The sequence below is a fragment of the Pseudonaja textilis genome, chromosome Z (genome assembly GCF_049901715.1).
Source record: "Pseudonaja textilis isolate UNSWEBS1 chromosome Z, rPseTex1.2, whole genome shotgun sequence".
NCBI lineage: Eukaryota > Metazoa > Chordata > Lepidosauria > Squamata > Elapidae > Pseudonaja > Pseudonaja textilis.
In genome coordinates this window covers 81,886,509-81,909,512 of record NC_142008.1, presented here as the reverse complement: position 1 = coordinate 81,909,512, position 23,004 = coordinate 81,886,509, and the positions used below count along the sequence as shown (strand labels likewise).

The 23,004-nt window shown below is 41.7% G+C and overlaps 1 protein-coding gene across 1 annotated transcript in view; it reads left to right on the top strand.

The window, feature by feature from the left end:
* The first annotated feature begins 7,963 nt into the window (after positions 1-7,963).
* The window catches only part of CENPC (centromere protein C), a 34,854-nt gene continuing 19,813 nt past the window's right edge, over positions 7,964-23,004 (top strand). The window contains exons 1-7 of the mRNA XM_026719592.2: positions 7,964-8,047; positions 9,592-9,736; positions 11,058-12,086; positions 14,443-14,525; positions 18,602-18,706; positions 19,603-19,695; positions 20,849-20,938. Coding sequence (XP_026575377.2) covers positions 8,032-8,047; positions 9,592-9,736; positions 11,058-12,086; positions 14,443-14,525; positions 18,602-18,706; positions 19,603-19,695; positions 20,849-20,938 — 1,561 coding nt within the window. The 5' untranslated portion in view covers positions 7,964-8,031. The remainder of the gene's footprint in view (positions 8,048-9,591; positions 9,737-11,057; positions 12,087-14,442; positions 14,526-18,601; positions 18,707-19,602; positions 19,696-20,848; positions 20,939-23,004) is intronic.

Sequence of the window (23,004 nt, the reverse complement as noted above, 5' to 3'; positions counted from 1 at the left end):
GAAATTGCTTGGGTAGTCTCTGTTTGATCCAAAGGGGATCCTAGGAGCCAATTGGCTTCTGTTCCCTTCTAAATGCTGCAAATGTTGGTTCTGATCATGAAGCTGTCCTTAGTCCTCTATTTTCCTTTGGAAGTTGGAAAAGTTTAGTATTTTTTTTCCTGTGGTCCAGGTTAATAACTGAACAGTGGGATATAGCCTACTGATTTCTTGCCATTAAGGATAACAATCTAGTCTTCTTTAGCTATCAAACCAAAATGACAGAAGAAAAATGCTGTTTTATAGAAGTATAGAAGAGAATTGCTGCCAATTTAATTTCTGCAAAAGTCCGAGCTTTTAGAAAACTAGATTTGAAGAATTAGATTGTTCAATTTTTATATGAAGTTGACTTAGATCAAAGTCATTAAAATTGGTGGGAAGTTTCATTTGTAAAGTTTTGTTCAAAATTTGGCAGTAAGCTATTTTTTGTTTGTGTCTTTGAGTCTGTTTTTGACTTCCGGCAATTATCTGGAGCAGTGGTTGCCAACTAGTGGGCAGGGGACCACTGGTGGTCCGCAAGAAAATTTGGTGGTCTGAAGAGAAATGCCCCCCCCCCAAGCAATTAATCCAGGCTGCATGGGAAGACAAAGCTGTGCTACCCACATGGCCCACCAACCCGCTGCCCCCACCCTTCGGCCAAGTGCAAATTTTATATTAAGTAGAACCACATGAGCTGGAACTGGAAGGTAAGACCAATGGCGGGGGAGAGAAATCTGCTCCGGGATGGCTTACTGACATTGGTGGGAAAGTTGGTCTCATATTCCAGAGCTGCGGTAGTGACAGGACTGGCCTTTTGGTCATCCTGCAGCAGCTGCTCCTCCACCCGGGTGCACCGGCCTTCCATGGACTGGAGGAGCAGCTGCTCTGGGATGACCAAAGGGTCAGTCCTGTGACTACTGCAGCTCTGGAATATGGACCGACTTTCCTATCAACATCAGCAAGCCATTATCAGTCAAAATTCATATTAGTGGTCTGCAGGATTTAAAATTATGAGTTTGGTGGTCCCTGAGGTGCAAAAGGTTGGTGACCCCTGGTCTGGACTACTTCCTGCAGTTTTCTTGACAAGTTATTTCAGAAGTGGTTTGCCTGAGAAAGAGTGACTGCCCCAAAGTCATTCAGCTGGCTTTGGGTCGGAGTCAGAATTAGAAGTCATGTTTTTATGGTTTCTAGTCTGAGTGTTAACTACTACCCCAAACTAACTAAAACCTCAGCATCCAGAGTGGGAGGTGCTCCAGTCTCTGCACTCACAGGCTGAGCTTCAATTGAGGAACGCTCCTCCTCCACCACGTGACTCCTCCGAAGCGTTCCCCAGTTTTAGCTCAGCCTCGTGGGAGACAGGCAGTTTCTTTCAAAGCTCCTTGGCCGACTCAGGATAAAAAAAACAGGATTTTAAACTCAGGTTTGATATATTTTATTTCTAGCCCCTGCGCTTTAATTGGTCTGTTCCACTTAAAAGAGGAGCGTTTTTTTGCCCCTCAAGGGGGTAGAAACGGGACTAGCAGCACCTTCGCGCCCCCCCTCCCCCTCGAAAGCCTCTCTTTTCTCCCTGCCGTTTCTTTAAAGCTGCTTCTGCTTGCACAGCAGCGGCTCGTTTATTGTGCAATTTATTGTGCCTCGTTGTTTCTTCCCCCCACGAACGCCTAACTTAGAGGGAGATCCAATCTCCAACGGCCGCCATTTTGGGTGCTGCCTCGTGGCCGGCCGCCATTTTGTTTTCTGCTTATTTTGCTGCGGTGAGTGTTCAGGGGCCCATAGCAGGACCGGCAGGCCTGTTTAGAGCCGATTTAATCGTTTAGGCATTGTGGCTCCCAGTCCTATTGCCTATTATTGAGAGTTGTTGGCTATGCCACAGCCTGCTCAGAGGCGAAGTAAGAGCAGCACTAGTACCACCCATTTTGTCTGGGAGGCAGCTGCAGAAGGCCCAATTCTTTTCCTTTGGCTTCAGCGTTCATTTGGCTTATTGGTTAAATTGATCATTTTTTTCCTTAAATTTTCAAGTGTTTTACTTCAATTGGAAATAATTCCCAGACTACTCTGGTACTGTTAGACCTTGATTATTCATATTCCTCTTTTTTATTATATATTCTATATATATATAAAAATTTTCAAAAAGGGGGACATGGAACAACTGTAGGACATCCGGCCTTGTTGTAGGTCGAACTCCTAGGCGAGCCAACCAACTCATTTGGTTATTAGCATACCCTACATTGATTTCTATTGTGGCAGAGGACAACCCCAGGGGACCTTCTTTGAAGGCCAAATCAAAAATGCACCATTTGTGCAGGCAGGCCAAGGAAACATCCAAAGCCTCTCAGAGAGATGCCTTAAGACTCCATAAAGCGCTAGAGAAGGAATTTGATAAACGATCAAGGGACTTACAATCTGTACCTTCAGTACTTACTCTTCCCACCCCATCTACCTCAACTCAACCCCCCCTCCTCCAGACCAGTTTTCTCTTTCCAGGCGCAGCTCGCCCACTCAGAGTCTTCAAACCGCTGTTACACCAGCCACCCGGACACCCAAGGCTACCTTCACCCTGACAGCTGCTGGCCTACGGCAAGAAGAACCATCTGCAGACCTGGTCCCAGACAAGATAAGAGAATGGATGCAGCTGGCTATCCGCCAAGGAATCGCGGAAGGTCTCCAGCAGATAGCCAGGCCAGGCCTACAAACGATGGTTCCTGATATCGAATCTGTATCTGGCAGATCTCTCCCCCAGACCGGAACCTCACCATGGTCAGGTACTCCCCCAGAGGGAAATCCCTTTTCCAGAAGGGGAGGAGGAGGAGGAGGAGGAGGAGGAAGAGGAAGCAGGCCTAGAACACCTCGGGGAAGAGGAAGATTTTGATATGGGGTCCATTCATTACTCTGAGCCTCTTCCAGAGTTGGAACCAATGGAAGGTGAAATGTCAGAGGACGAGGGTCTTACCCAGCCCGTTTTTGTAGGTTTGTTCAAACCCCACCTGTTCAAGTCCTTATTGTTTAAGGCAAAAAACATTTCTGGCCTGATATCTCAGTCACCCTCTGATACTTCCCCGGCAGCCTCTGGAGATCCAGAGGACTCCATTTTCAAGCAACCGGTTGTGGAGGCCGAAGTTATTCCTACCCCACCCATTTTTTCTGACCTGGTAGCGAAACAATTGGCTTCAACAGGGGCGCCTCGCGCTCCCTCCAGTCAGGATAGGAGATTTTTTAATCTCGACGCGGAGTTTTCCACCTTGTTAGAGACTCCCAAGGTTGACGAGCCCATAGTGGGGTTAGCGTCATCCTCTACCCCAAGTGACGCTCTGGAAGCTCTAAAACCAGAGGTCAAATGGGCCGAAATGGCGCTACGCCGGGCACATCAATCTGATGCCTGGGCCATTCGATCAGCCACGGCTGCATCCTTCTTTACACGATCCTCCGTTAGATGGCTCCGCCAATTAAAGCAGCATGTCCCTCCATCCAATACCAGGGCACACCAGGACATTGCTAAGCTTACGGCAGCAGCAGAATTCTCGGCCGACGCTACCTTCCATTCCGTTAAATTTTCCACCAGGGCTGTCTCATCTCAGGTTACAGCCCGTCATCTGCTCTGGCTCAACCACTGGCAGGCAGACGTTAAAAATAAAGTAAAATTGGCTTCCGCTCCTATCTCGGGAGGCAAACTCTTCGGTCCGGCCCTGGAACCTTTATTAATGGAAAGCCGAAATAAGAAAAAATTTCTTCCGTCTCTCTTTCGCAGATCTGAATCCAGAGTATCCCAGCCCTTTCGGAGGGGATCCTTTCGAACCTCCTATCAGACACCTTTCTCTCCCAGGTTTCAGAGAGCCCCGCCCTTTTGGTCGGTCCAACCTCAGGATCGATCCGACCCGGGTGACAGGACCAGAAGGGGTGCCAACTACAAGAGACCCTTTCGGGGCGCAGGAAGTAAACCTTTCCGGCGCCCAAGATAAGTATCTAACCCCCCTCCCCATTGGCGGACGCCTCAAACATTTTGCCGACCAATGGGAATCCTCTACTTCTGATGCCTGAGTTAGAGACACCATCAAATTCGGCCTCTCCTTTGAATTTCAGTTCACCACCCCCAGAGCATTTTATGGTATCCCCTCTCTCCAAAGATCGCACCAAGTGTGATCTAATAGATGCCGCCATCAAACATCTCATTGAAATCAAGGCTATTCAGCCCGTCCCACCCTCGCAACGAGGAAGAGGGTTTTACTCTCACCTTTTCATAGTTCCCAAACACTCCGGAGGGTGGAGGCCCATACTAGATTTGAAAAGGCTTAACCGATTCATTATCTGACATAAATTTAAGATGCACACACTACAGTCTATTCTTCAAGGTATCAGGAAGGGAGACTGGCTCACTTCCATTGACCTCTCAGAGGCATACCTACACATCGCTATTCGACCCTACTATTTCAAATTTCTGCAATTTTCCTATAACAGTCAACACTTTCAGTATGTGGCCCTTCCCTTTGGTTTGGCCTCGGCCCCGAGGACCTTTACCAAAGTTCTTGCGGCCCTAGCGGCTCAACTTAGAAATTTCCCCATCCGTATTCACTGTTATCTGGATGACATTCTCATCCTGTCTCCTTCCAAATGCCAAGCAGAAAGGGACACTAGAACTACCCTCTCTGTTCTCCAGGCACACGGCTTTCTTGTAAATTGGGAAAAAAGCCAGTTATCTCCATCCACCCGAATAGCACACCTGGGGACAGTGATTGATTCGGTTAAGGGAAGGGTCTTCTTGTCCCCTGAAAGATTTCTCAGCATCCAGAAATCGGTCAGGGAGATCAGACGAGCAAAGAAGGTAGCATTACTGGACCTGTCAAAATTACTTGGCAAATTGGTTTCATGCATTTCCATTGTTCCCTGGGCCCGTTCGCATACCAGATCCCTTCAGTGGTTCCTGCTTCCATATCAGTGATCCGGAAGGAGCAACTCAAAGGCCCAGGTGAAGGTACCTCCAAGGGTTCTTGCATCTCTCGTCTGGTGGACCAGATCTTCCATCAACAAAGGACATTACTTCAAGGAGCCCCAGAGGGTCACCCTCACCACAGACGCCAGCCTATCCAGATGGGGCGCTCACATCCACTCGCTCTCAGCTCAGGGCACATGGTCAGCAACTGAGCAATGGTGCAGCATAAACTGGCTGGAGCTTCACACTGTATACCTGGCCCTACGTAGTTTCTTCCCCCAGGTACGTGGACGTCACGTCCTTATTCTGACAGACAACATCACAGCCAAGGCGCATATCAACAGACAGGGGCACATTCCATTCGGTTCATGAGGGAGGCCGAGCTGTCGCTGGGCAGAGGCCAACCTCTTATCCATCAGGGCAGATCACATCTTGGGGGCCTCAAACATTCAGGCAGACTGGTTGAGCAGGGCCACTGTAGACCAGTCAGAGTGGCGCCTGCACCCCTCGCTGTTCAGGGAGGCCTCAGCAATCTTCGGCCAACCGCTTGTGGACCTATTCGCATCACTGCTCAACGCCCAGCTCCCAAGATTCTTCTCGAGCTACCCCACTCGGGGCGGAGAATCACATTGCCCTATGTTGTCCCTGGCCCACAGGGCTCTTATACGCATTCCCCCCACTACGGTAATCCCAAGAGTAATCCAAAAGCTGATTCACGAGAGGGCGGAACACCTCCTGGTTACCCCATACTCGCCCAGCAGACCGTGGTTTGCGGACCTTTGCAACCTGTCAGTGGCCCTTCTCTGGAGGATTCCACCAGACAGGATCTCATTATCCCAGGGACCTCTTCTGCACCCGAACCCTCAGTGGCTTCAATTAGCCGTCTGGAGGTTGAGCGGGACCGCTTAAGGAAAGAGGGGTTTGCCAATCAGGTCATCGAGACCATTCTGGCAGCAAGACGACCCTCAACCACCCAGATATATAATGCCACATGGAGCATTTTCTGTAGATGGTGCCACAAATCGCAAATTGATCCACTCTCTCCATCTATTGCTCAAATATTGGCCTTCATGCAAGAGGGACTAGATAAAGGTCTATCCCCCTAACACCTTGAGACGACAGGTTGCAGCCTTATCAACCGTCATCTCCTATGGCAACATTGGTTCGCTTTCACACCATCCTCGTATCCGAGCATTCCTTAGAGGAGCCACCAACTTGCATCCTCCAGCGGTACACCCATACCCAACCTGGGATCTAAATAAGGTCCTCATTTCACTTACTAAACCCCTTCGAACCCCTAAGGGAGACATCACTTCAATTCCTAACATTCAAGGTAGTGTTTCTTGTGGCAGTCACATCTGCATGCCGGATATCTGAAATCGCAGCTCTATCCGTTAGAAAGGATTTCTGCGTTTTTCACGCTGATCAGGTGGTCCTACGACCAGACCCTTCCTTCCTGCCCAAGGTTAACTCAGCATTTCACAGATCGCAGGAACTCATTCTTCCTAACTTTTGCCCTAGACCCTCTCGAGAGAGGGAAAGACAGTGGCATACCCTCGATGTCAGACGTGCGCTACGTATTTATATCAACCGCACTCAATCTTTCAGGAAGTTGGAGTCATTATTCCTTTCATTTCAACCTAAGAAGCTGGGTTTCAAAGTATCCCTGTCAACTATAGGCCGTTGGATCAGAGCAACAATCTCCAAGGCCTACTTAACACAAGCACTTCCTGTTCCCAGCAGAATAACTGCACATTCCACAAGGAGTGCGGCTATCTCAGTAGCTTGGGCTACTCAGGCATCGATAAATGACATCTGTCGAGCGGCCCCCTGGTCGTCCCTTTCACCCTTCATTCGTCATTACAAGATCGATGTGTTTGCCTCAGCAGATGCGTCCTTTGGCAGGCGAGTCCTACAACAAGTTATCCCAGATCCAGAGGAGATTCCGACCCAGACAGAGTCCCTCCCTTAGGACAGGCCATGCCTTGGTATGTCCCACTCTGGATGCTCGAAGCAGCTTGATGGAGAATGGGCATTGGTGCTTACCTGATACGCCCTTTCTCGACAAGCTGCGTAGAGCATCCAGCCCCACCCTATTTTAACCATCTGGTGGGGAATCCTGTTTCGGCCAATGAATCAATGTGTCAAGGAGTTAATGTTTATTAGAAAAAAAAAAAAGATAGAGGGGGGGGGGGGGAGCTTCGTTGGGGGGGGGGGGGGGGGGGGGGGGGGGGGGGGGGGGGGGGGGGGGGGGGGGGGGGGGGGGGGGGGGGGGGGGGGGGGGGGGGGGGGGGGGGGGGGGGGGGGGGGGGGGGGGGGGGGGGGGGGGGGGGGGGGGGGGGGGGGGGGGGGGGGGGGGGGGGGGGGCGGGGGGGGGGGGGGGGGGGGGGGGGGGGGGGGGGGGGGGGGGGGGGGGGGGGGGGGGGGGGGGGGGGGGGGGGGGGGGGGGGGGGGGGGGGGGGGGGGGGGGGGGGGGGGGGGGGGGGGGGGGGGGGGGGGGGGGGGGGGGGGGGGGGGGGGGGGGGGGGGAGGGGTTTAAATAGTTAGGATGAGATGATAGTTTGTTTGTCTTCCCTCAATAAAATGGTAAAATGCTAAAGCAGCACAGACAGTTGATGATATTTTGCAGTTCATGGATATCTGTCAAGATACTAATGTTTGCTATGGGATAGCTGTGGCACAAAGGAACTTGTGTCTACATCGAGTAGCATATACAAGTAGTCTTAGACTTATGAGATGTTTGTTAAATGAGTTTTGCCCCATTTTACAATCTTTCCTTATTAAGTTATTAAGTCAATTATTACAGTTGTTAAGTTAGTAACATGGTTGTTAAATAAATCTTCCCCGTGGTTTAGTAATAGTTTAGTAACCATTGACAGTTATAACAGTGATGAAAGTGATGAGTGTAAGAACAATGTGTCTCAGTCTTGGTTGCTAAACAAAGATGATCAGTATCTGTTCTAGATATGAAAAATTCATAGTGTATTGCTGTGTTACTAACAGCATGTTTTTTTCTTGATTATCAGAAAGAACAGACCAGGTGGAAGTTTAAAAAGGACAATATCTTTTTTTCCTTACTATCACCAGATAAAATGGAAAAAAATTCAGGTGGGTGATGTTTTTTAATTACTTGTTATTTGAATATATGTTTTAACATAATTTAAAAATTAATGCTAATTGCATTTTTCAAATACAAGAAATATCAGGCTATTTATAGATACGATTTAAAATGTGGAAGTAATGATAGTTTTAAATCTGTTTCATTTCTTTAACCATCAAATAGACTGGAGAATATTTTTTAATTAATTAAACAAACAAAATTGCTATTATTTAACACGCATTTTTGGCAAATAATTTGTTTAAACTAATTTACTTTCAACACCTGTCAACACAATTTTGGCACTGCAAAACAATTCTGGCGTTCTATCTGATTGAGAGAAGTGTTTATTTTAATTAAGAGTAATTCATAATTAGCCTTTCATCAATCATTTTCTTCACTATAGGCAAATTTTATACTATTTCTCATTATAAGAAACTAATCGTTTATGTATATGCTGCACATTATTCTGGGCAAAATGCAATTAAGTTTGTGGTTTCGTTTGATGTATATATCCTACTACTATCTTAGCATGCTTTTTGATCATCTTATTAAGCTATCATATGTTTTATTTGTTTAGATATAACAACAAGATATGTGAACATAACAAATGTGTTCTATTAAACCCAGGTACAAGATTAATTGTGTTGAATAAATCCAGCTACTACCTCTAAGAAGACCTTATCTTTACTGAGCAATAGATTAGTCTATCAGACCAGTTGAAGATGGGATGGAAAGATAATTTTAGACCAAATCTGAAAAGGCAAACATTTTAGAACATATTTAAATGTACTCTTGAGTTGCTGACATAGGGAAAATACCATCAATTTTGTATGGAGATAGATGGAAATCAAAGATGTATAAGTCATTAAGCAGAACAGTGGTTATGTGGGAGTTTGGGGAAGCTCTTAGAGGCCTAGTGCAAGTCCACTCTAGCCTTTAAAAGGCCTCCGTACCCCAACATTTGGGTCCTCCAAGCCTTCCCCTTCTCCTACAAGGCTTTTTCCCCACTCCCACTGTATCCCTGCAATCCTTAGGCCTGACTCCCACCCCACCAGACAGCACAGCCTCCTCCTCCGTACCTTTTGAAGAACTCTGAACCTCATGTTGGTGAAGGAGAGAAGGACATGCATCTCTCGGCTGCCTGAGTGTTGTGGAAGTAGCCACAATTTTGACTGTGCCTGGGATTCATCCCTGGGCCATGTGGTGAACTTGTGAAAGCAGCTGCCATTTGCCATGTCTGCCTCTGGGTCAAAATGGTAGCTGCTTCTGGGTCATTGTCACATGGGATGGTATAAGGCTCCTGTCTTGAGCATTGGGTTGGACTAGAAGACCTCTAGGGTATCTTCCAAGCCTATAATGCTGTGTTTCCAAATGTATCACAAGCAAGTCATACTTTTAAATTAGATTGTAAGAAAATAAATCTATCCTAAGAAAAATGTATCAATAAATTTGTCAGTTATAATTTAAGGTAATAGCAGTAGAGAATTGTTTTTTTTATCTCAAAAAAAATGATAATGTTGCATGTATTTTCTCTGTCTTATCAATAAAATAGGCAACCAGGCATCAGAAGAAATTAAGGAAAACCATATTGAGGTGTGCTTAGGATCATCAATCCTTCTGGTTGAAAGTGGAGAAGGAGAAGAAAAAGGAGAAGGAGAAGAAAAAGGAGAAGAAAGAGAGAAATCATGTGCAGAACAGTAAATTACTTCATATTAAATATTTCATGAAAGTATTTTATTCCTGTCCATGTTAGTGTAGATAAATGATCAATTGTTGAGAGAAAGGTTAATTGGTTTTCCCCATGTTTTGGTAATTAATGTGGTATGGGCCTAGGTCTTGCCTTGTAAGACACAGAAAGTGTCTTACAAAGTTAAAGGATATGGGCGATAATTAGTACATTTCCCAAAGGATTTGAGAAAATACTGTATGTGCATAGTTTTTCTTTAAGGGTTAGAAATTTAAAACAATTATTAAGAACATTTAGAAAATCCTGACTGAATGGTTTAATTCTCTTCCCATATAGATGTGCTTTAATTAAGAAGCATTTTATTTATCCCAAAATTTTACCAAGTCTAAGGGTTTTTCTGCAGGAAAAGAAACAGAAGAGTGATGTATTGAAGGATCAGGTTCTAAACAAATAAAAATGTCAAGACTTATGTTATTATTATAAGCCATGAAAGTGTTCCAATAGTACAATGAGATTTGAATGCCGTTACTTAAAGAGCAGCTTTATATAAAAGATTTTGGCATTTGTAATTGAAAGCAAGCTAGTCATATTTTTGCTGTGACATTTAAAGTGACTGAGTTGAGAAAACAGCAGAATTGTGTAAAATGGATTGAACTTGTTTGTTGCTGTTTTAAACCAATCACTTTGTTCCCTAAAAAGTACAGAGAATGTGTAATATGCAGCTCCTTTCTAGGTTAAAGTCTTAACTATGATTTTACTTCTGAATAAGAGAGTTGTCACTGTTGGCACTTTGAAGAAGTCCAGACAAAGTTTTCTGTGTGGATCTGTAAGAGATACATATTCAGGATTCTATACATTCATTATATTAAATAATTTATCTGTTGGGAGGTTATCACTAAAGCCACAACTTCATCTCAGAAATGAATTAGGTGTATTCGTTATTATAAAGCACTAGTTAAATGTGGCTTTGAATGTTTAGATTTTATCATTATTGTATTTAACATGCCATTGCATAACTTTAAGATCATAACTCTACAGTATTCACTTAGCCAATTCTGTTTTATTTTTCTAAGATAAGTCTTGACAATGTCTAGATCTGCCAGATACACACACACAAATATTAGAATTTTGCTTTGAAGACTTGAGCATTGTTGAGTTAAAGTCAACATGTTTAAAGTTTGTGTAACATAACAAAATAGAAAAATTATTACTAGAATTAGTTTTATCAGAAAATATTTTTGTAAAATGTCTAAGTTTATTTTGAAAATGAAGCTCCTTGGACTGACCCTTTGTGATATGTGAGAATCTACTTGCCTTTCTTTTCTCCCTAGAAATTCAGCTACTGTAAAGCCAGAAGAGGAATGTGAATTTTTGGTAGAGAAATCTTTTGATTTATCTTCTGTGTCTTGGGTTTCAATTTTTCGAAAGAAGCAAAAACCACAGAAAAAGAGAACATCTGCTTTATTTGAAGAAAATCGGGAAGCTCAGCAGCATAACAAGAGAAAAAATAAAAGGAAATTGGAGAAAACAGTTATGCCAATTCCAGTGCAGGAACTAAATGCAATATTATATGATGTTGGTGAAACAAGTTTTGATGGATTTCAAAATGCTTCAAGAATTAAACAAGTAATGGCTGTGGAGAATGATAAATCACAATTGGTTAGGTCTTTTGTTACCTCTCATGAAACAAGGAAGCAAATGCATTATAAAAATAAATATAAAGCTTTAGCAGAAATACATAACAGAACTTACCCAATAAGTAGAAACCAAGCAAAAGACCACATACCTTTACTAGAAGCAGAGCAAAACTTATCACTCCAGATACAACCTGTAAAAAAAGCAAAACGAAGCTCAACACGGAATAAGCTGACCACACAGACAAAAGTGCAAGATGAAAAACAAGAGAGTAGTGTCTTGGCTCTACCATCAAAGGACTGCACACAATCTAAGAATACAGATATTTATTCTGACAATTCAGTTTCTATGCCATGCTTTGTTCATGTAGCTCATAATACACTGGATAAAAAGTTACAGTTACCATTCAAAAAACAATCAGGGACTCAAAAGAAAAAGAAAAGATCCTCTGTTGGACCTATGAGGAAGAAGAATGGGCAATTAGTTTCAAAGGGGAGCCTTGAAGATGGTCATGGAGAGGAACAGTTAGCTAAAAAGAAGATTCTTCATCCTTTTAAGCTAAGAGCTGAGTTAAAGAGAGCAAAACCTCAAAAAGTAAAAGAGACTTCTTTGCCAAAGTCTCAGAATAATGTATTATATCAAGAAGATTCTTGTGAGCAGCATGTGACAAAAAAACATTTAAATGTTTCAGTAACACCACAAAACAATGAAGAATTTTTATCACAGTAAGTTAGGAGTGTACAATTATGTTTTAATACTGCTTTTTCTTAATGCAATGCAATTTTGTACATTGGGATTATTGATCAGCTTTGAGCAAAGCCATTAATACTCAGCCCAAGTGGTTAGACCTCTTCTGAGGTACAGATTGGGACTTCGATAATTCCCTGAGTACACATACCAATTACAGCCATTTTTCTTTTATTTAAAATAACGTATATGCTTGTATTCATCCCTAGGAATCTTTAGTCATTTTGCAACAGTTTTTAAAGTGCTAAAATAAGCTAAATGAAATAAAAGAAGAGATGGCTGAAGACTAGTAACAAAAAAAAGGAATATATAAAATTTACCTGAAAAACAATGATGGAGTTAGAATGGACCTTGGAGGTCTTCTAGTCCAACCCTCTGGTCAAGCAGAAAACCCAATACTATTTCAGACAAATAGTTGTTAAATCTCTTAAAAACCTCCAGTGTTGGAGCACCCAAAACTTCTGGAGGCAACTTGTTCCATTGATTAATTTCACTTTAGTTCTAGCTTGGTTCTTGCCTTGATTAGTTTCCAACCATTGTTCCAGAGCTTCGGGTGCTTTGGAGAATAATTGACCCCCTCTTCTTTGTGGCAGCCCTTTAGATATTGGAACTCTGCTATCATATTACCCATTCTTTTCATTAAACTAGACATACTAAATTCCTACAACTGTTCTTTGTATGTTTTATCCTCCAGTCCCGTAATCATCTTTGTTTCTCTTCTGTGCGATCTTTGCACTACAAACATCAGTATTGGCTTGGAATATTGTAATGGTTGGCATTGGAAAAGCCTTATATTCGTATTGTAGGCCTTGGAAAATTATTTTTTGAGGTGATCTGCTAGTTAAAGCCTTTGTAGATTAGGCCTTAAATATGGCTTGGACACAGACTGAAAAGCAGTGCAGATCTGTTAGCAAGATTTAATATCTATAAGATAAATTATGCCATGTTGATCTAACAGCATCAGTTCTAGCTAGTTACATCTTGCAGACCAGTCAGCTGTAGAACTTTGTTAAATGAAAATACAAGTAGTCCTCAACTTATGACCACAATTGAGTCCCAAATTTATGTTGCTAAATGAGATAGTTGTTAAGTGAATGTTGTCCCATTTTATGACCGTTCTCGTCACAGTTGCTAAGTGAATCAGTTAAGTTAAGTTAGTGACATGGTTATAAAGGAATCTGACTTTGCTTATCAGAAGATCACAAAAAGTGAAAAAGGAAGCTGATGTCATAGCAGAGCGGAGTAGGGGAAGCGGAGTTCCATTGAACCCATCTGATTTCTGCTTCTCTGGAAGCTCTCAATGGCCAAAGTCACCCTAGGGGATGATGAAGATAGAAGGAAAGCCCTGTAGATCATGAAGAGAAGTACAATCTCCCATTAGATTCAGGGAATGCCCCTCAAAATCAGCAGGAGAGAAGACAGCCACTATTTATTCCATCATTTTATATGAGATATTCCAAATTTTGTTTTAAAATTTGTATTATGCTTTCATCCAATGTTTATATATGTCTATATTATAATTTATATCAATCTATTAAACTTCTATTACTAAATATCAATCTATTAAAATCTATTACATTACCATGTCTTTTTGTCCAACCATTGATAAAACAAATCCCATATCATATAAAATTGTTTATCTTCTTATTCTCTAATTTCAAATGTCAATTTACTCATTTCAGCACAGTCCATAATTTTCTTAATAATTTCCTCCTGCATAGGTATTTTGCCCTCCCTCCCTCTCTGATACGTTTGATGATACAAGCTCTTTATTCAGACTGAATTAAAAATATTTCTCTGAGATGCTATGTGTACAATAAATAAGTGCAGATCTTCTATGAAAAGAATTTGGTTATGAATATTATTCCCAATGTCTGATTCATAGAAATACAGAACATATTCAAGAACCTAGGATGAAAAAATGGTGAACATGTCACATAATCCAGGTAAAGTTTTCCTGTGATGAAATTGCTTCTCGCTAGTTGTGGAATCTAGAGTTGAAAACCCATATCTTAGAGTTGCTAAGTTTGAAAAACACTGGTTTAGAACGATACGGAACATTCTGAAGTAATTTTTAGGGAAAGTCATGAAGTGATGTCAGAGAAATAGGTTCAGTATTGCACTGTCCTCTTAGAAAATAAGCCTGCTGATACCATTTTTGTATTTTATTTTTGTATTGTCCTTTTAAAAGAAAAACATTTTGAGAAATAAACCATGATCACTCCATAAGTAGAGTAGTATACATGGAAATGTATGTTTCCTGATTTATAGCTACATCAGGTGGTATAATTCACTAATATAATGATTTAATCTGATCTAAACTTTTTTTTTTAGTGACCAACTACTACCACCACTTTATAATAATGAAATGTTTAGAAGAAAATTGAATCCATATAATGCAGATGATTCTAATTCAGGTAACTTGACAAAGTTAATATTTGTGTCCTGTTTCTTTTTCTGGGTAGGATTGGATACTATTGTGGTTCATACAAATTGTTAAGATTGTGTGGTTTTATTTGGGTGTGGTCTATGCAGGCGTGGGATTCAAATTTTTAACAACCAGTTCTATGGGCGTGGTTTAGGTGGTGGGCATGGCTTGGTCATGTGACTGGGTAGGCATGGCTTGGTGGTCATATTATTGGCTGGGTGTGCCCAACTCAATATCATTCACACCAAGGCACGCATCTCCTCGTCTGGCCTCTCATGACTGTGGGGATGCTGCAACAGTCGTAAGAGTGAAAAATGGGTCATAAGTCACTTTTTTTCAGTGCCATTGTAACTTTGAATAGTCACTCCACACAAGCAAAGTACCAGCAAAGGAGGGGGGAAAAACTCCAGTAACATTTCTGAGACAGGAAGTCTAGTCCTACCAAGAATGTAATAAGTGTTAATGGACAGGCAGTTTCTGTAAGCATTACCAGAATGTTTCCTTCCTGCCTTCCTTACAGGATTAGGCCAGTAATTTCTTCTAACAACTGGTTCTCCGAACTGCTTAGAATGTTAACCGGTTCTAGAGAATAGGTGCGAACTGGTAGAATCCCACCCCTGGGTCTATGCATTATGCTTACTATTATATGAAGACCAAGCAAATATGGTCTATTCCCATGATGGCAAACCTATGGCATGTGTGCCAGATGTGGCATGCAGAGTCCTCTCTGGGAATGCAGTCCCCAGCCCAGATCCAATTGGGTTTCTCCATCGTGTTTCACTCAAATCAATTCCAACTTCTCCCGAAAGAAAAAAGATCTTGTGAAGTTGGAATTGATTGAGCTAACTTTTTCACTCATGCACTTCACAGTGGGGGAGATGAGGTCCTATCCTCCTGAAGCCCAATATGATGTGGAGCCACAATGCAACTCATCGTCAGTTTGGCAAAAGAAAAAGAAAAGCAGTTTCTTTTCCTGGAGTGCTGCATGTGTTGGGATGCCCTGCTTCCACACGGGCCAGCTGAGCTTCGACATGCTGCTCCTGGGCTCCTCGGCCTATGGACATCAGATTCCCACCACCCAGCATCAGTTCAGGGAGACAGAAACAGAGAGAGGGAGAGAAAGAGAGAGAGAAAAAAAAACGTGGGAAGAGGGAGGGAAAGAGAAATTATATTACAAAAGTTTTTCTTTTTTATTGTTGCTAAACATAATGTTTCAAAAGCAGAAAAAAGTTGTCCCAAAGGAGTCTTTAAGGGCTGAATTCCTAGAGGCAGGGGTTTCCTCTGCCTTTTGCGTGCCCACCCCGCACTGAAGCAATCTGCTCTTACTGGCCAGAGGTGTGGCTCCATGCCGCCACCTCCCAGCCAGAGTGCCACGTTTGCTTGTTTGCTGGTCCCCTCCAAGGAGGGAGCTGTGCTCAGGCTGCCCGGGCCCTGCCACTGGGGGGAGAGGGAGGGGGCTCCCGAAGGATCCAGGTTGGAGTTACCTTGTTTTGTGTAGATCTTTAATGCTTGGCCTTGCCTGCCAGCCTCCCCTCCCCCTCCCCAGCCCAAGTGGTTGGATTCACGTGACATGTGAAGCTGGACAGGAGAGCACGGATAAATAGATAGGACAGAGAGAGAGATAAAGAGGGAGGGAGGAAAAGAGAAAGAAAGAGGGAGGGAAAGAGAAAGGGGGGGAAGAGAGATGGAGGGAAAGAGAAAGACGGGAGAAAGGGGGAAGGAGGGGGAGAGAGAGAAATGATAAATGATATTAAGTTTTTTTTATTGTTGCTAAATGTAATATTTCAAAAGCAGAAAAAAATGAAGGGGCATAAAAGTGCATTAATCACATTTTTCTTAGAACAATTAGCTGAACTCTGCGTTTATCATTATTTTAGGCAGTAAAACCTCATTCAGGTTAGATTGCTGTGTTGCCACTTTGTGATAAATAAGTGGGTTTTGGGTTGTAGTTTGGGCACTTGGTTTCTAAAAGGTTTGCCATCACTGGTCTATTCCATGGGTTCTCACATTATTGGTTCTGATCCTGAGCAAATTGTAAGCATAGTTGTGGGATGTTGCAGTTTTTAAACAAAGATATGAACGCTGAACTTAGACCTTTGAGTATCAGTAAACCTTCGAATGATTTTCCATCTGCTCCCTTTTCTTAACAGAGGCTTAAGGGTTTTATAAACTCATTATGCTGCATTTTTAAAACTATACTTATAGAACCTTGTTTTGAAATAAATAACTTGATTCATGCTTATCTATTTTACAAATAATTGAATTCATTTATTAGAATACAAACTATACAGACTGCAACCTCTCAATTGAGTTGCTTTTTCCCCCTCCAAATTGGCTGCTTTGAAACTTGTCATAGAGCCTCCTTGGAGGTTAAAGTGCTCTGATGTTATTCTGTCCTTGTTCTGAGACCTAATGTCAATTTTGTATCAGATAATTTGTTTGCATAATGGTTGTCGTATCTAAAATCCAGAAAGGTATTGCTGTCAGAGGATGGCATATATAATATTAGACAAAGAGCATGTGAAAATGCCTCTAAGGAGGAGGTGGTGGTGGCGGTCGCGTTGTTTTCTGAGCTCTAGGCTCGCAGGCTCAGAAAACAACGCGAGCCGCCACCACCACCTCCCCTCCTCCCGAGCGGACTGAAAGCAGCTGGGGCCGAGGAAACGAAGCCAAGTGGAGCCGAAGCCACCTCGGCTCGCGTTGTTTTCTGAGCCTGCAAGCCTAGAGCCAGGGCGCTTTCATTGCATGGCGGAGCTTCTTGTCTCGGGAAACACCGGGCGTCTTTGCTGCCCCCTGAGGGAGGGGCGATTCTGGGCTGTGCGATTGGGGAACTTCGTGGCTTTGGGTGGGTGGGAGCGAGGATGTTGACTTTAAGTGCTGCCGACTGAGTGTTTCACAAATACCAGTGGGACCTCTCCACCACCACCCCTCCCTCTTTTGCCTCCTTCCTTCTGATCAATCAGGTTTTCCCAGTATTTGCTCACAGCTGCGTTTTCTCTTCTGCTGTGCTAGGCGTTGAACGCGGGATTTCTGATTCCCTTTACACGCGTGTGGATATGCCGCGGGCGTTTTCTTCAAACGCCCCACGGGCAGAGAACACTGACTTTCATGATAGTGAGATCGTTTCCCAAATTAATTGATTCACTAACCCAAAGAAGATGATGATGATGATGACAGTGGGAGGCAGGAGTCACTCTCTCCCTTGCAAGAAAAATGCAGAGCCGATCTTATGATCTCTTTCTCTCTCTCTCTCCGGAATACAGTCAAGCCCTTTCCAGCATGTGCGATCCGCCCCTGCCGCTTTGCACCTTGCAAATGCAAAAACCCTGGGATTTTGCATTTGCAAGGTGCAAAGCGGCAGCAGCGGATCGCGCATACTGGAAAGGGCTTGACTGTATTAGGAGAGAGAGAGAGAGAGAGAGAGAGATCATAAGAATGGTTCTTGCTTTTTTCTTGCAAGGGAGAGAATGACTCCTGCCTCCCACTGTCGTCATCATCATCTTCTTTTGGGTTAGTGAATCAATTAAACCTTTCATGATAGTGAGATCGTTTCCCAAATTTCCCTTAAATCAGGGAAGAAATCAGAAACAAACCTTTGGACTGAAAATAAGCCTGTTCCTATGATGCCATTTTTGTTCACTGCAGTGTGGAAAGTGAAAAAACACACTTCTTTTTCTTCATCTTCATTTACTGGTCTCTTTCAAAGAGAAATTTACCAGTAGCTGCTGCATTTCCCACCCTAGGCTTATACTCGAGTCAATAAGTTTTCCCAGTTTTTTGTGGTAAAATTAGCTGCCTCGGCTTATATTCGGGTCGACTTATACTCAAGTATATATGGTATGTATAGCAATTGTGATGCCGGAACAGCTGCACCGTGTTGTATTCTTATAATAAAATAAAATAAATAAATAGGGAAAAAAAGAATGACTTAATAAATATTTGTCTTTATATATATCTGTACATACACAAACACACATTGTGTGTATATATGTATATATATGTATGTATGTATGGTATGTATACACAGATACCTATTCATATTTTTATACATTTCCTTTCTGATAGTATTGCCTGCAAACACACACAATCTTCGACGGTCCAAAAGAATACGTATTAAACCATTGGAATATTGGCGAGGAGAACGTGTTTATTATAAGATGGACACTTCAGGTATGTAATTCCTGAATGAATTAGTTGCTTTGAATGAAGAAGTTGTTGTTTGGGACACGCAAACTAAAAAAATCTAAAAGATGGGCACACCCTTACTTTGAACCTAAGTGTTCTGCTCCAGCTAAATGTATACTGCACAGAAATTCAAGCTCTCTAAATTTTTGCTAAGGACATTCTTCTGAAACCCATTTATTTCTAAATGCAAAGGTCCAACATTGCCTGCATGTGCAAGCTACTTGGGAAATATATGTATTTATACAGATATACTAGATAATCAGGCTGAGACAGAATTATTTGGCCAGCTCAAACAGCTTTTTTTTAATGCCTAAAATGGGTCTAAAATTTATAGTCTCCTGGTTTCAACACCTTAACCACTACAACAAACTAGTAAAATTTGGATTAGAATGATTTAGATTGTTTTGTATTTTTAATACAAAAAATTGGAATCCAGAATTGTTTGAATAACAATGAAATATCATGAGACCTTTGACTTAAAGCTCAAAGATTTTTAGTCCTGATTCTATTTCAATTAAGAAATGGAATTGTTTTCTTTTTAAATCATATTATGTAGGAAAGTTTAACAGGAAGTATATGTGGTATGTATACTTAGAGTAACTTCCAAGTTACTGGTGATGCGGTTAGCCTATATTTTCCCTTATGTTGTCTCTGCATAATGGCACTGTTTTATTTTAAGAAAATAATCTCACAAATGTTAGTGTCTACATTTGAAAGTGTCATTATGAAATTATAGGTGAAAACAAAGTCATCATTAAGTTATAGACTTGGTACTAATTTGCTGTTGGTAACCCAGTTATTCCATAATTCCATCCCATCTTAAGTAAAACAATTTATAATTGGTATTATATAGATCACAATTAATTTTTCTATTGCTTCAGGAGACTTTGTAATTGGTGGAATAATAGCACCTGAACAAAGAGAACCTAGGAAACCTAAAGCGAAAATTGTTATGAAATCTGTTCCAGAAATCGGTATGGTCATCAGAACATTATGTTTGTAGATCGGGCAATCTTTCTAAATTATAAGTGGTCATTCTAGCATTCCCACAGTTGTGTCTAATCTGGCAACCAGCTCACACATAGGATGGTTGCAGCATCCCATGGACACCTGATTAGCATTACATGCCCTCATCTGCTTTATCGCAGGCACCCTAAGCCCTACTGTGCTCATGTCACACTTCTGTCACTGCCTCCTGCCTCCTGTAGTAGTCACTGCAATCTGCACCACTATGGTGCTTGCACAACCTCCTCATCCTGCAGCAGCTTCTCACTTGCACCTCATATGCCCCAATGAATTTTCCTCATATTGCACTCGCCCTTGTGTGCCTTCTCCCATCTTGCAACAGCCATTCCAAGCCTTGTTGTGCTCATGCTACACCTGCCCCACATATGCCCTCCTGCAACTACAGCAGCTAGCCAAGTCCTCCACATTTGCACCAAACTTGTCCTCATTCACCCTCCTGAAGTAGCCCCCAAAGTCCTATTATGCTTGTGCCTGGTAGCCTGCTTGTGAGCTGCCTGGGATTCTCAACTTCCTATCATCTTCCCCACTAACTTGAAGATGAAGCTGGGGAGTTATGCTTTGTTCCTTGGCTCATTATAAATTATTATTTAAGTGTAAAAATTAAGTGAACATATAGTTTGGTAGATGTCAAAAAAGATCATATTAGTGTAGAGGCAGACTAATTGATATGCCTTATTCAAAATATATGATTTATAAATATATTTATCTTTTTGATTTTTGTTTAAATCTGCACTAGTAAGATTTATAGGCCTGTTACTTAATAGAAGTATAGAAAATCAACGTAGTCTTTGCTTAGCACTTAAAGAAAGATTTGTGATTCGGACTTATAAATAACTTCCTGTCAATTTCCCCATTGACTTTGTTTTTTGGAAGCAGTGGGAACTCACAAATCGTGGCCAAGTGAAATCCTCACTTAACAACCCATCATCCTCACTTAACAAACGCAATGTGGATTGCTGAGATTGCTACTGCTAAGCTATGTGGACACATGACATTGCATCCTACAATTGTATCACTTAGCAATGGAAATTCTGGTCCCATTTAAGATTACCTATAACTATGTCTGCTCTTCAGGCTAACCCTCTGTATTTTGTTTTGCAGAGAATTTGCACGTTAACTCAACTTTCAAGGAACATTTTCCTCAGCCAGCTGTTGTTTTTGATAAAGCATCTAATCAACAAATTCTTCAAGGTGAGTGATGACATAGTTTTTAAAATGCTTATGATAAATATGAGATTTATTTAATGTGTGGTATGAAATATATAGATAGCAGCAATAAAGATGCATAAAAAGAACACATAATATGATATACATAGGATATGGGCGGGGGGGTTGGACTAGATGACTTACGAGGTCCCTTCCAACTCTGATTATCTGTTATCTGATGATGTGTGGTTAATTTTGTAAGATATAAGAAATTCAAAAAAATACGTTGAGTTACAAGATATATTTTAAAATAAGTGGATTCATAAAATAAATACTTTATATATTAATATCTAGACCGAAAAGGGAGCACATGTGCACCAAAAAGGCACTGAATGCTGAAACCTCTGCATGCGCGCACACATGCACACCAGAAACCAGAAGAGTAGTTCCTGGCACACACATGTGTACCGGCCACCTGGTCTTCCAGTTTCTAATGCGCATGTGCGCAGGAAGAGCAGTTGGCTAGCATGCATATGCGCACTGGGAGCTGCTCTTCTGGTTTCCGGTGCTCCCACGTGAGTGAAGGCCACCCTAACCATCACCTTGTACAAATATGAGAAACAGTGCTCTATTCTGATACGAGTCATTCACAAGCTACAATCATTTTCTTACATGGATACTGATATTTCATGTTTTTTATCTAGGTCCCCTGGCTTCATCAGCATATACACCAATCATTTCCAATACTATTTGTAACACTTTTCCTGAAGGCATACCAATCTGGGCTTTGGAGATTGTCTCCCAGCTAAAAAAAAAAAGAAAAATATATACTTCTAGCTCATCTTATAGGTCAATATAAATAGGTAAATTTTGGCTGTAGCCAAATAACACATTTTAAATAATAACTGTCAAGTAAAAAATCTATCAAGTGTTAATATTTTTAAAAGTTCCAAAATCTATACAAATTACCCAATTACTCTGTGATAGACAGAGTTGGTGGACTTCTAGACACAAAGTGACACCATTGCAATGAGCAAACTGGACTTTCAGAAGGCAATTTATCCATCAACCGTTGTCAGTTCTCTAGTATATAACCAAATATTTATACTTAATGGCAATTTTTATGTCATTTTCATTGATTTACAAGTGTGTTTGACTCAGTCAGTACTCAAAATCAGTTTGATCAAGAGATTAAGGCACTAGACTAAAAAAGCAGGAGATCAAATCCTATCTTGGCCATGAAAGCCAGCTGGGTGACCTTGGGCCAGTCACTCACTCACCTCACCTCAGAGTTATTGTGGAGAAAATAGGAGAAAAGTGTATTGGGTATGATCACAGTAAATGACCAATGTCATTCTTTACTCTTCATATTTTGTGAAAATAATTCCATGAAATTTGATTCCCACCCTGTTCTTACTGCTCTGTTCCCACTCAGTGAGGGCTAAAACTGAGTTGTACACTAACATCCCTGTTTAAAAGGCTGTTAAGATCTGAATGATAGTTTACTTCAATAACCAATAGAGCTGTCTTGATCCTCTGTGCAGGTGATGTGCCATTCTTTTTATATCATTATTACACCTGAGAGAAGATTTGGCCTATTCTTTTTATATTATTATAATACGTGTGAGAAAATTTGGATCATTGTGGTAGATAGAGAGAACGGTCTTCACATCAACTATGTTAAATAAAATGAATTGTGTTCTCCAGAATTCTGTTTCATGCTATCATCTTGGAAAATTGATAGCATTACAATAGTAGAGAATAAATCATCTTATATCAAAATTCAAATGTCAAGTCGTTTCTCTGGGACACTGAGTTGCCCTGAAGGCCAAAAAGAAAAAAAGAAAAGAAAAAACCAAATAAGCCCTGGTGCTTATTTCAGAGGTCAAAAGAAAATAAGACTGGGTCTTCTTTTCAGGAAAACACGGTATATATGTATCCTCTTGTATTGCCTCCTTACTCACTTTGGCACAAAATTCTACTCTTCTTTCTTATGCCAATCTACTGTCAACTTAAATAATATTCTGTACCTCAGGAGATAAGTCAACAACCAAAACTTCGATAAGCATTGTAAAATTTTGTGCAGTTATTATTGCACTACATTCAAAAAT